General features: G+C 38.2%; 1 protein-coding gene across 1 annotated transcript in view; it reads left to right on the top strand.

The window, feature by feature from the left end:
- Nucleotides 1–12,525, top strand: part of ECHDC3 (enoyl-CoA hydratase domain containing 3) — a 42,819-nt gene that overhangs the window by 15,342 nt on the left and 14,952 nt on the right. The window contains exon 4 of the mRNA XM_027838500.1: nucleotides 2,889–3,089. Within this exon, the coding sequence (XP_027694301.1) occupies nucleotides 2,889–3,089 (201 nt within the window). The remainder of the gene's footprint in view (nucleotides 1–2,888; nucleotides 3,090–12,525) is intronic.

Raw genomic sequence — 12,525 nt, 5'->3', positions numbered from 1 at the left:
GCATTTATAATTGACAACTGCTACAAGTCAGGCCTTGATTTATTGTTTTGTTGTTGAGAATTTATTTATGACTTCCCCTGTAGAATTTTAGTCCCTAGTATCTTACCTCACACGTATCTATCGTTTGATTGTCTAGACTTAAGAAAGTAATAGAGAAAATGATAATAAAGCAGATTGAACTTAAAAGTCTTCTATGAGAATACACACACACACACACACACACACACACACATGCAGAGTGAGTCAGTTATTAAACATTTAGGAGCCCACCACTCTGATAGTCTCACTATATATTCTGTCCTGGGCAGACAACCCCTAGAATACTGTTTGGTAAAACGTGCCACATGTTAGGACGAATTAGGATAAACTTGGAGACCAGACCAGGATATTTAAGAATCTAAAGGTTAGACTACATGAGGATTGCTTGAAGAAACTGGGGATATTTATCCTGAAGAAAATGTAAAGGGGACCAATAGCAGCATTCAAGTATTTAAAGGCAGGCCTGTCATGTAGAAGAGTGAACAGGATTAAGAGCTTGTAAGTGGTTGTTGCAGGGAGGCATATTTCATTTAATGTAAAGAAAAAAATTCCATAACAATTAGAGCTATCTAAAAGTTTACTGGACAACCTTTAATGGGTTCTCTTTCACTGGAGATCTCCAAGCAAAGAAAGCTGATCTATACTTATTGGGTAAGTTGTAAAGAGGTTTCTTATTCAAGTACAGATGAATCAGAATCCAGATTCTCTGAGTTGGAAAAGACCTCAAAGGCCATCTATTCCAACCCATGCCTAATCTCCATTACAACACACCCAATGAGTGGTAATCTTTAATTTTATCATCTAGAATTTTCCAGAAATCTAACTAAAGCAACCTCACTGGCCTAGAATTTGCAACTTCCATTATCTTCCTTTTTTTTGAAAATCAGGACATTTGCTATTCTCTAGTGCTACGGTACCTTTTCCATTCCCCATGGCCTAGCCATGGTTCTTTCAGTAACTGAAGAGGTAGTTCATCTGGGCCAAGTGGCTTGAATCTATCAAGGGCAGCTAAGTAATCTTTTACTATCTCATTATTATCTTAGGTATCAACTCCCTATTAGCCATTTTGGTTCTGGCCCTTCCAGTCTAAAGGCCATTCTCCTTGACGGATTAAATGGAAGCAAAATTAAAATGAAGCCCTTCTCTCTGTTGTTAATTGTTATCCTGTCCATCTTGAACTGCTCCTGTGTCCTTCTTTGATTTCCCTGTTTTCCTTAATAAAAACTCAATTTTGTCATCCTTGGCTTTCCTTGACAACTGCTCATTTTGAGCTTTCTCACTCCTGACACAGTTCTTTAAGTACCATACCATACTTTTGAATTAATCCTGTTAGTTATCCTTATTTCCATATTGTATTCATATCTTTTTTAAAAATCCAAGTTTGGGGGGCAGCTAGGTGGCACAATGGATAGAACACCAGCCCTGAAGTCATGTGGACCTGAGTTCAAATCTGGCCTTGGAGCAAAATTGAACTTACTGGCTATGTGACTCTGGGTACCTCACTTAACCCAAATTGCCTTAAAAAAAAATCCAAGTTGGTTGGTGAGTTCTCTGTGCAGCCTTATCAGTCACTTCAGGCAACTCCCATTTTTCCTTTTCATCAGAATTGTTTCCCTTTATGTCTTCATAATATCCTTCTTGAGAGTTTTCCTTCCTGCACTGACTTCCCCTGTAAAGTTCTAGTCTATGGTACCCTACCTCTCCTTCCTCTGAACTCTTAGAAATCTGCTCTCTTAAAATCTGTGGTGTATGTGAGACTGTGGCTATATTTCCTCTCCTTCTGTACCATACACTCTAGGATGGAGTGGCCACTTCCTAAACAGACAGTTACTTCCTGCTGGTAAGAGTCCTATCCAGAATAAACTTCTCCCTTTTCAGTTTTTCAGCTTTCAAGGGATATATTTGTCAATAAGGTAATGCAAGAAATGTAAGTGAGATTCTGGCCTTCTGCTTCCAACCAAACATGCCTTTAGCAGATCACATATTCTATCTATATATTCCTTTCAGGGTCCTAGGGATACCTCTGAGGAGGAATGGGCTTCTTTCTAATGTTCTCACCTCAAGCACCCTTTCTGGTGTGTTGTCTCCAATGTCAATCACCAGCAATTACTGCCCCAGTATCATTTGTCAGTGCCAGTTGATATCTCTTCAGTGTTATCAATACAAGCCCCAGTATCGTTTTGAGTGGTGTACCATCAATTAGCTTTTTTGAAAGGATATTTAAAACAAGAACAAAAGTGTAAACCCATCCCCACCCAGATCCAGAAGGCATGTTCTTTCCTCTATCAACTCAGTCTGCAGGAAGAATAGGCACAGAGTTAAAAGTATTCACCTCACCAATTTCACTTCCAAATTCTACATAGCATCTCAGGCTACCAAGTTGATCCACTCCTGGGTTAGTTCAGTAGGTCAAGGAGGTGACTTCCAGGATTATGCTAGTTTACTGAGTTTAGTGGCCTGCAAGCTTTGGTATGGACTCCCATTACTAGTCCTTTGCCTTTCTGACTTCAAAATCTCACAGGTCATGTACCAAAGGAAAGAATACATTAACAGAAGGGGCCATCTCAGATACTATAATAAACTTTTCTTCGCTGGAGTGAAACCATCACAGTAAGTTATTTTTTAACTAATGAACCTAGTGCCTTTATCTCTTTTTTTTTCCTAGGATTAAATGAGATACTGTATTACTGCTGAGATTTATTCAAACTGTAAAGTTCTATGATTTTGCTATTCTGTACCTTTAAAACCATAAATTGCTCTAGAAATGCAAAGTAACATCATTATTCTAAAAGTTGTTAATATCAGCTAATTTCTGTTTGGAAGTGAAATTGATTCCTTTGCTCCTTCAGGTCATGATGCTAATCCAGAAACACCCTGTCCCCATCATTGCCAAAGTGAATGGTTTAGCCACTGCTGCAGGTTGTCAGCTGGTTGCAAGTTGTGACATTGCCCTTGCAAGTGAAAAATCTCATTTTGCCACTCCTGGTGTGAACATTGGACTCTTTTGCTCCACTCCAGCAGTTGCCCTGGGACGAGCAGTTCCTAAAAAGGTAAATCAGTCTCTTTGAGTTTTTTCTACCTTTAGTGTCCTTGGTAGATTACTTCAGAATTCACTTGACCATAGCCTCAGAAAATTACTGATATTTGAGTGATTTTGCCCACGGCATGGCAGGATTTAACATTATATGGGAACATGGCCTTTTTTGGAAAGTTACCAAGAAGTAGAGAATGTCCAGCTGCTTCCTCCTTGACATCCTCTTGTGCTGCTATGTAACAGGGTAAATTTGTGAAAAGTCACATGTATTCCAGTAAATTTGAAGATTTTTTTTTTCCTATTGGGGGGAGGAACTTTTATTTGAAATAACAGGTCTTACTTTCATAGAACTTAATATCTGCCTATCAGATACAGTAGAACCCCAGCACAGTGCTAGTGTTTGGGGACAGGATTAGTACTCATGTTTGATTAGACTCATTATTGTATGTAGTTTTGTCTCTGGGGATTTGATTTGACTCATGGTAGGACAACTCTATGAAATAAGAAGTCATGTTATAAAAGGGTTCCATCACATCAGGAGTGATGACAGACTTCATCTTTGATTGCCTTTCTCCTTCAAACCATGAATGCCTCCCAAAACTTTCTTAAGAGAAAGCTCTTCCATTTCTTCTGTCTGAGCTTTATGATTTTATCATCATTAAGTCATATTTATTGAGCATCCTTTCATAGGTTTCCAAAGTAGATGATACCAACCCCTGGGGAGCGCTGGAATGATCTAGCGGGACAGTAGTAGCCTCCAGTGCAATTGGGGGACATTGAATAAAAATAAGGGGGTAATGGAAGCAGAAGAAGAGAAAATTAGAAAATTTTGAAAACCCGTTCATACACGTTTCATCAGTTCTGTAATAGAATTAAAATTGTAGTAATTACATTATTTTCCAAATAAACATACAAAATGCAAGTTATCACCAATCAGTAGTCAAGTCTGCTGACAGGTCTTAACAAGCAAGTGTTGGCAGGTGAGCATGCCATGCCATTGTTGGGAAGTCCAGCATGCATTGGCAGGAATGTATGCATGTAATGACTTGTATACAATATGATACTGTATGGTTACATGATGCAACATTGCGTCATCAAAATTTCAATGCAGGTAAAAAAACTCCACAAATTTACAACAAATTATCAAATTTAAGATGCATCATTTCAATTTCAAAACAAATTTATATGATGCAAATTGAAAAAAAAGTTAAAGGGTTAAAGAAAGATTTCCAGGGGACTGCTGAGTAATTTTTTTTTTAAAGGGGACGATAGGCCAAATAAGTTTGGAAACCTCTGGTTTAGATGCATGGTCCTGTACCAAGGTATTGTATCACTGCATTAAGGAATTTCCCTACTAGCTCTTCACTCTATACTGGAAACCTATAAACTGCAGAAGTCCTTAACCTAAGCTCTTTGAACTTGTTCATGGGGGCAGAGGGAAAAGAGAAGTATAGGTGTGGGTGTGTAGATAGATGGATATATGGTAGATAGAGAGATAGATGGACAGATACTATATTTCAATATAATTAGTTTCCTTTGCAGTACTGTGTATTTTATTTTATGCATCTAAAAACATTGTTTTGAGAAGGGGTCCACAGGCCCCACTAGAATGACCATGACACACAAAAAGGCTAAGAACCCCTGCTGTTAAGTGAGAGAAAGTGTCACATATAATAACTTTGAGGGAAAATCGACTACCTAGAATATATTAAAAAATTGCACATGTGCCTGGGGCACAGAAAAAATGAGACCCAAGGGAAATCAAGCCAGCCAGACAGAGTAACTTTGTGAGGCCTTTCTCTCTTTTACATTGTCTCTTCTTGAGCTTCATTAGGAATGTAAGTTTGTGGGAGAACCTGAATGTAAGCACACATACTTGTGGAGACGTGACTGCAAGTAGACAATGACAGTGTTACTGTTGTGCCAGAAATGGTGATGTAATGGTGATCCATTATAAAGATTCATAGAATTTGAGAGCTGGAATGAATAGAACTAGTGAGAATTCAGCAGTTTGATAAAAACAGGTTCAAACTTTTTTTTTTAATCTTTAGAATGGAAATTCCTTGAGATCAGGGACTATTTTAACTTTGTCTTAGTATCTCCATTGGGTCTTATACTTAATTAATAAATATGTACTGAATGAATTCTATCTGCAAGAATAAATTAGATGTATTACACTTTGTACATTTACTTTGACAGTAAAGTATACATTAAAATGTATAGAAGTTGATTATAAAATAGTGCTCATTATTATTTAGAGTAGGGGATGAAATCGTGACTCCTATATACAATAAAAGGCAGATATAATACAGTCCATTTAGGAGAACGGTATTAGCCCCATAGTCTTTGTCCCTGGCATTTGAAAGCAGTACCAAGGTCATCCACTTTAAATCCTTAATAAAACTCCACCCACAATTTTTATCATTTTGTTCCATTCTTTCTCTATGCTAAAATTTGGAATCAAAACTCCTTGTAGTGAAAGATCTGTTAGACATTTGAACATTGCTTTTTCTTTGTTAACTTATAAATTATTTCTTGAAAAGGAAAAAAAAAACAGAAATAAGGAGAAAAAAACTTCAATGTGAAAAAATAGAATAGGCTTCTCATTTCAAAGAAGCCAGCTGATCTGAAGCTTTAAACAACAACAACAACAACAAACCCACCCACATCCACTCTGTGTTATTGTGCAGTGAGACCGTGGGATAAAAGGGATGCTATAGAAACCACGGTGGCTTACCTTCAAAGTAGTGACCTTGTCCAGCTGCTGTTGCTTAAAATGGAATTTGGGACATGGGTAATATTTGTATTGCCTTTCTCAAAGTTCTATCTGTATCAGTACTGGTTGGACTCCCTCTAGGCACCCATGCTATTTGGGTTATTAGCTACAGTTATTTTTTATATTTTTTAATTTAGGGAACCAGTCTTTTCTAATCAACAGTCTAGACCAGTGGTATCAAATGCAAAATAGGAACAGGTCCATGGGGGCTTCATATTGACTTGGAAAACCACAAATTAGCATTATCTATGTTTTATTGTATTTTTTTATGTTAAATTATTTCCCAATTACATTTTAATCTGGTTCAGGCCACACTCAGAAGTGTTGTGGACCATATCCAGCCTGAGCTGTGAGTTTGACACCTCTGATCTGGACAGTATTTTAAAGTGAAGGTAGTGACTTCATTGAACTTTTGATTTAATTCTGCTTTCTCATCCACCAGGTATAGAAAGCTTAACTCACAATAATGGGTTAATACTAAAGAGCCAAAGTGAAGGTACTGATTAAAGGAAACATAGTAAAAGTCTTCCTCCACCCCTTCTTACTTCTACTGCCTTCCCTCTGTTATTTCCTATTTATCCTGGATATAGTTTGCTTGGTATGTATTGTTTGCACGTTGTCTCCTCCATTAGATTGTGAGTTTCTTGAGGACAGGGACTATCTTTTGCATCTTTTTGTATCCTGAGAGCTTAGCACAGTGCTTAGCACATAGTAGGCACTTAACAAATGTTTATTGATTAATTGATTGAAACATAAAGAATGTTAGAATGTAACGTCTTTTCCCTTACTCTGAATTGTGTATCTGACTGTCAACTGGACCCATCTCCCATTTCCCAGTAATAATTAGGTCCATTTATTCAGAAAAGTGGATCCACGAACAAATTAAAACCCAATCAGAAAACACGTCTCAGTGTTTATAGCTCGGTGCATCAGACTTTCTTCAGGTCATACTTACTACATCTAAACTTCACTAGAAAGCAAGCTGCTGCCACCTTCACGCTGTTCAGCACACTATACGCAAGTCGCCAGTGCCCTCTACTGCCCAGAAAGGCAAACCCACTCAGCAACACAAGAGAGGGCAGGACCAGGATATCGTTTAAATGCCAGAAGTTTGGACAGCTGGAGTTCAGGTTCAAGTTCAGGCTGACCCTTCCTGGTGATACTGGAAAGTTTCTCTGATTCATTATTTTGCTCAGTAATTCATCTTTATAGCCTTCCTGAGAAAGTGACCATGGCTGCTCTCAAATGCAACCCACACAAAAATAGGGGTGAGTCACTTGCAGTTAAAAAAAGGCTTTTGTTCGAGGAATTAGAGAAAGCCCTTTGGGTCTCAGCTTCAGACCTAATCCGTGCTTGGACCTAAGTTGGCAGCAGAGAGAACCAATGGGAAAATTGCAGAATCTCCTTTCCCAAGCCATTCATTGATGAGGGATAAAAGTTATTTTCTTCCATCTGTCTAAACTTTTTGTCTGTAAGGCCTATTTCTCCAATGTCATCTAGTATTTTTTAAAAATAATAACTAACATCTATATAGTGCTTTAATCTTGCAATTTGATCTTATTATCTCATTCAATCCTCACATCTACCCTGTTATGTAGGTGCTATTATAATCTCCATTTCACAGATAAGGAAACTGAGGGTAAGAGAATAAATAACTTGCCCCAGGTCACATAGCCAGTAAATGTCTGAGGCCAGATTAGAATTTAGTTCTTCCTGATTCCAAGTCTGGCATTCTAATCACTACACCACCTAGCTGCCACTATAGTCTAATTAAGAAAAAAAAAAAAAAAAACTTAAACCTTCAAAGTTGTCAGAATCGATTTTTTTAGGTCCAGTCCTTTGATTTCTTTTTAGTCACTTTTCAGTAGTGTGCCTACTCTTCATGACCCCATTTGGCGTTTTCTTGGCAAAGATCCTGGAGTAGTTTGCCATTTTCTTCTCCAGCTCATTTTACAGATGAGGAAACTAAGGTTAAGTGACCTGCCCAGAGTCACACAGCTGGTGAGTGTCTAAGGTCAGATTTGAACTCAAGAAGAAGTCTTCCTCCTGACAACTGTTGGAGGGAATATGGGAAAGTTGAGACACTAATACACTGTTGGTGGAGTTGTGAACTGGTTCAACCATTATGTAGAGCAATTTGGAACTACACCCAAATATTTATTGCAGTTCTTTTCTGGTAGCAAAGAATTAGAAATTGAGGAGATGCCCATCAGTTGAGGAATGGCTGAACAATTTGTGGCATATGATTGTGACGGAATACTATTTTGCTATAAGAAATGAAGAACTAGATGCTCTCAGAAAAACCTGCAAAGACTTACATGAACTGATACAAAATGAAATAAGTAGAACCAGGAGAGCATTGAATATAGTAATAGCAATATTGTGAGATGATCGACTGTGAATGACTTAGCTATTCTCAGCAATACAGTGAGCCAAGACAACACAGAAGGACTTATGAAAAATGCTATCCATCCCCAGAGAAAGAACTGATGAAGTCTCAATACAGATTGAAGCATACATTTTTTTAACTTTATTTTTCTTGGGGTTTTATTTTGGTCTATGTTTTCTTTCACAACATGACTAATATGGAAGTATTGACTACACGTATATAATCTATGTCAAATTGTTTGTCTTCTCAATGAGGGGGATGAGGAGGGAGGGAGAAAATTTGGAACTCAATTTTAAAAATGAATGTTGAAAATTGTTTTACATGTAATTGGGGGAAAATAAAATACTAAATTGAAAAAAATTGAAAAAAAGAAGATATCTTCCTGATTCTAGGCCTGGCACTCTACCCAGTGTGCCACCTAGCTGCCCTTGATCTTATTAGTGCAAAGAAATTTCAGGGAGGAAGCTCCCTATTCAAATGCATACCGGCTACTGTTTCTGTAATATGCAGTCTTAGAGAGTAGCTTGGGGTCCTGGGAGGGAAGGAAACATACATTTATTAAGTACTGTTTTGTGCCAGGCACTGTGCTAAGCACATATAAATATTATCTCATTTGATCCATCCAAGAACCCTGGGAGGTAAGTGCTATTATTATCTCCACTTTACAGTTGAGGAAACTGAGCAGACAGAGGTTAAGTGACTTGCCCAGGGTCAGGGTCACACAGCTCATAAGTATATGAGGTCACATTTGAATTCAAGTCTATCTTGACTCCAGGCCCAGCACTCTATCTATACACGCTGTACTGCCTAGCAACTTGCAGCTACAATGACCTTCCTAAGGCACAGACATATCACGTCACTCCTCCATTTCAAAAACCTTCTGTGGCTTCTTATTGTCTCCAGGCTAAGGGATTTGCCCAGAGTCACATAGCCAGTGCGTGTCAGAGGAGAGATTTGAACCCAAGTATTCCTGACTTCAGGGCCAGCTCTCTGTCCCCTTTGCTACACTGTCTCTCATACTGTTAGTGTGCCAGGGTCATTCTCAATTGCTCAGATGGATCAGATCTTATCACTTAAGAGGGTCCCTTCAGTGATGCAGATTGCAGTCCATCCATGACTTCCTAACCTGTGGGAATATTATTCATGTCTTAACATAAGTTTACCTCAGGGGTCTACCCAACATGCAGGAAGCCTTCCTTACTTCCAACATGGAGGGAATACCAATGGAACACTTGGTCATTTCTTGCCCTCATGTGAGTAGCCCATCTTCTCTTCCTATCCTAAACTTCCTTGTTGAAATCTTTTATTCCTGCTTTTCTTCAGAGTTCCTCATTGGTTATATACTATAACCTACCTGTCATGAGCCTTTTCACTGCCCTTTGAGTGTTCATTTTTAATTCTTCAGAGACTGGTGTATTCCATGTCCTATTGTCACATAGCAACATCATCACAAGATGGACCTTTACATTAATACAACTTTGTAGTTCTTGAAAACATCTGAAACTACTCTTGGACCGTGAAATAATACTTTTAAAGTACTTAGCACAGCATCTGCCACATAGTAGGTTCTTAATATTTGTTTACTACTTTCCCTTTCCCCTACTGCTACCATTTTCCCTCTGTTGATTATCTCCAATTTATCCTGTATATATCTTGTTGTTTGCATGTTGTTTCCCACAACAGATTGGGAGCTCCATGAGAGAAGGGACTGACTTTTTGCCCTTCATTACATCCTCAGCACTTATCACAGTGCTTATCACAGCACTTGATAAATGCTTGTTGACTGGCTCTCTGTACCATCTGTCCCAGATATATGTGTAGATAAACAGATAGATAGATAGATAAATAGATAACTAGATACACACACATGTATGTATACATATACGTATAAATATACATATACATATACTGATGAACAAGCTTTATACGTTGTCCATCCAAGCATATGATGTAATCTGGACAAAGACATTCTTTATCCACTTGTTTTTTTTTTGTGGGGATGGTTAGGCCAAACTCCTTTAGAATCTCCCCATCCATGCTCTTGATATCTTATATATCAATCCTTTGACACCCTCACAATTGTGCTGCCTCCTGCACAAGATCTCTTCTGTATGTCCTTGGTCCAGTGTGGCTGCTTTTTCTTCTATTTATTCTCTTTAGTGCAATTTCTACCCCCTCTATAAGCACATTTGGGACTGTGATGTTAGGGTCCAAGGGTGGTGGTTCTTCTGTTCTTGATAGAGAAAAGTCTTTTATAATGAGTTTTACAAAAGCTTTTCCATTTTTCTTCTGTTGTCCTCCTGTCATTTTCATCCTTAAATGCCCTTGGGATGACTTTGCTTAGTTAGATCCTCTTGCCAAGCTTTCTTTAAACTTGTTTTACTGTCCACTGTTTTTCTCAGCTTTGGGAGACAATACCATTCATAATCATCCATCATTCTTCTTCATAAGATTTTACAAACAAGTTTATATTCTAACCCAGTGTTGCCTTTGGCAGTCATCCCTCTCTATTTGGCAAGTAAGTCTGATGTTTTATTGGCTAAAGCACTTTCTGGGAAGAAAGTATCCTTGTTTGTGGTAATTAATTTACATTGGTTAAACTTCCGGATAAAATTATTGTAATCAGTGTCAGGGTCATTTCTATTGTCCATTTCCCATTTTTGATTGTCTTGTTTAAATGGTAGATGTAAACTTATGGGTTAAACAGAAACCTCACACTTTTTTATATCATGAACACTTTCTTCAATAAAAGAATTGGGAGGCTCTAGATATGACAAGCACCGAATAACAGTCTGAAAAATGAAATAGTTTTCCCTGAGTCCGCTAGCTTTGTACAGTCATACATGGACTTATCAGAGCTAACATCGGAGTTAGTAAAAGAAAAAAAAAGAAAGAATAATGAGATAAAAATATGGCCAACATCATAAGAAAAGGGACATGTACCATCCTATCTGTATCCCAAGTATATTGGCCTCCAAACTATAACTATCTTGCTTATAGATTCCACCAAAACTGGCATTATCCGGCTTTCTTCTTGAGGTGAACACACCATACACCAGCAAGCACAAAACAATGGAGAGTGTCCCCCCCCCCCCCAATCCTGGCCCCAGTGCATAACAGCACACAGGCATGGTCTTAGAATAATACTCTGTTTTTATATTTTTAAAATTCTAAACCTTAACAAACAAGCACAAAACAAAACAAAACAAAACAAAACACAGTCGCCATATTCCAAAATGCATCTCTTTCTGTCAGACTTTTTGGGGAGGGGGTCGGGCTAGGGGATGAGGTTAAGTGACTTGCCCAAGGTCACACAAGGTAAGTGATACATGTCTGAGGCTGGATTTGAACTCAAGTCTTCCTGAATCCAGGGCCAGTGCTCTATCCACTGTACCACCTAGCTGTTCCAAAATGAATCTCTTTTCTACACCTCAATTCCATCATCTCTTTGTCAGAAGGTAGATAAACTGTTTCCTCTTGAGACATGATTGGTCATTACATTGATCAGTTCTTAAGTCTTTCAAGGTTGTGTTTCTTTATTATGTTGTTGTCTTTGTATAAATTAGTCTCTTGTTTCTACCCACTTCACTCTGTATCAGTACATATTACCCAGGATTCTCTGAAATTGTTTCTTTTGTCATTTCTCATGGTACAATAATATTCCATGACATCCAATAAATCTAATCCAATCTAATAAACATTTATTAAGCACCTACTATGTGCCAGAAACTGAACTAAGCACTGGGTATACAATTATTAAAAAAAAAATAGTCTCTACCCTCAAGAAGCTTACAGCCTAATGGGGGGAGGCAACACGCAGAAGGAGGTGGGCAAGAGTGGGGCAAAAGACTAGTAATACCTTGTTCAGTGGAGTTGAAACCTTACTGAGCAGCAGATGCAGAGTAGCATAAGCGGAAAAGTCCAGTTTCTGCCCTAGGAAGACATTGGGAGGAGTTTGGTACTCCACCCTCCAGTGCTCCAATCTGAGGGAAGAAGAGGAATAGGAGGTATCAGTCAAGGTTGAGTTAGCAGCATGGGTGGGCATCTTGTTCTTTTGGAGTAGATAACAGGCCTGCAGCAGATCCTGAGTAAAGATTACATTCAGATACAAAAAAATTGTTTGGTCATTCCATAATTGATAGATTAAGATTCCAGCACTTTGAGGTTTTTTCCCCTCCTTTTTAATCCTCCCTTTAGGATCTGGAAGTTTGTTCTGCTTTCAAAATAAAAATTTTCCCTCCTGGGTATTTTCCTATAGCTGCTTATTTTCTTATTGAGTTTATACCA

Source organism: Vombatus ursinus, unplaced genomic scaffold, assembly GCF_900497805.2.
Source record: "Vombatus ursinus unplaced genomic scaffold, bare-nosed wombat genome assembly UNPS02014830.1, whole genome shotgun sequence".
Lineage (NCBI taxonomy): Eukaryota > Metazoa > Chordata > Mammalia > Diprotodontia > Vombatidae > Vombatus > Vombatus ursinus.
Note: the sequence above shows the minus strand (reverse complement) of the source record. Positions and strands in the feature narration are given on the sequence as shown.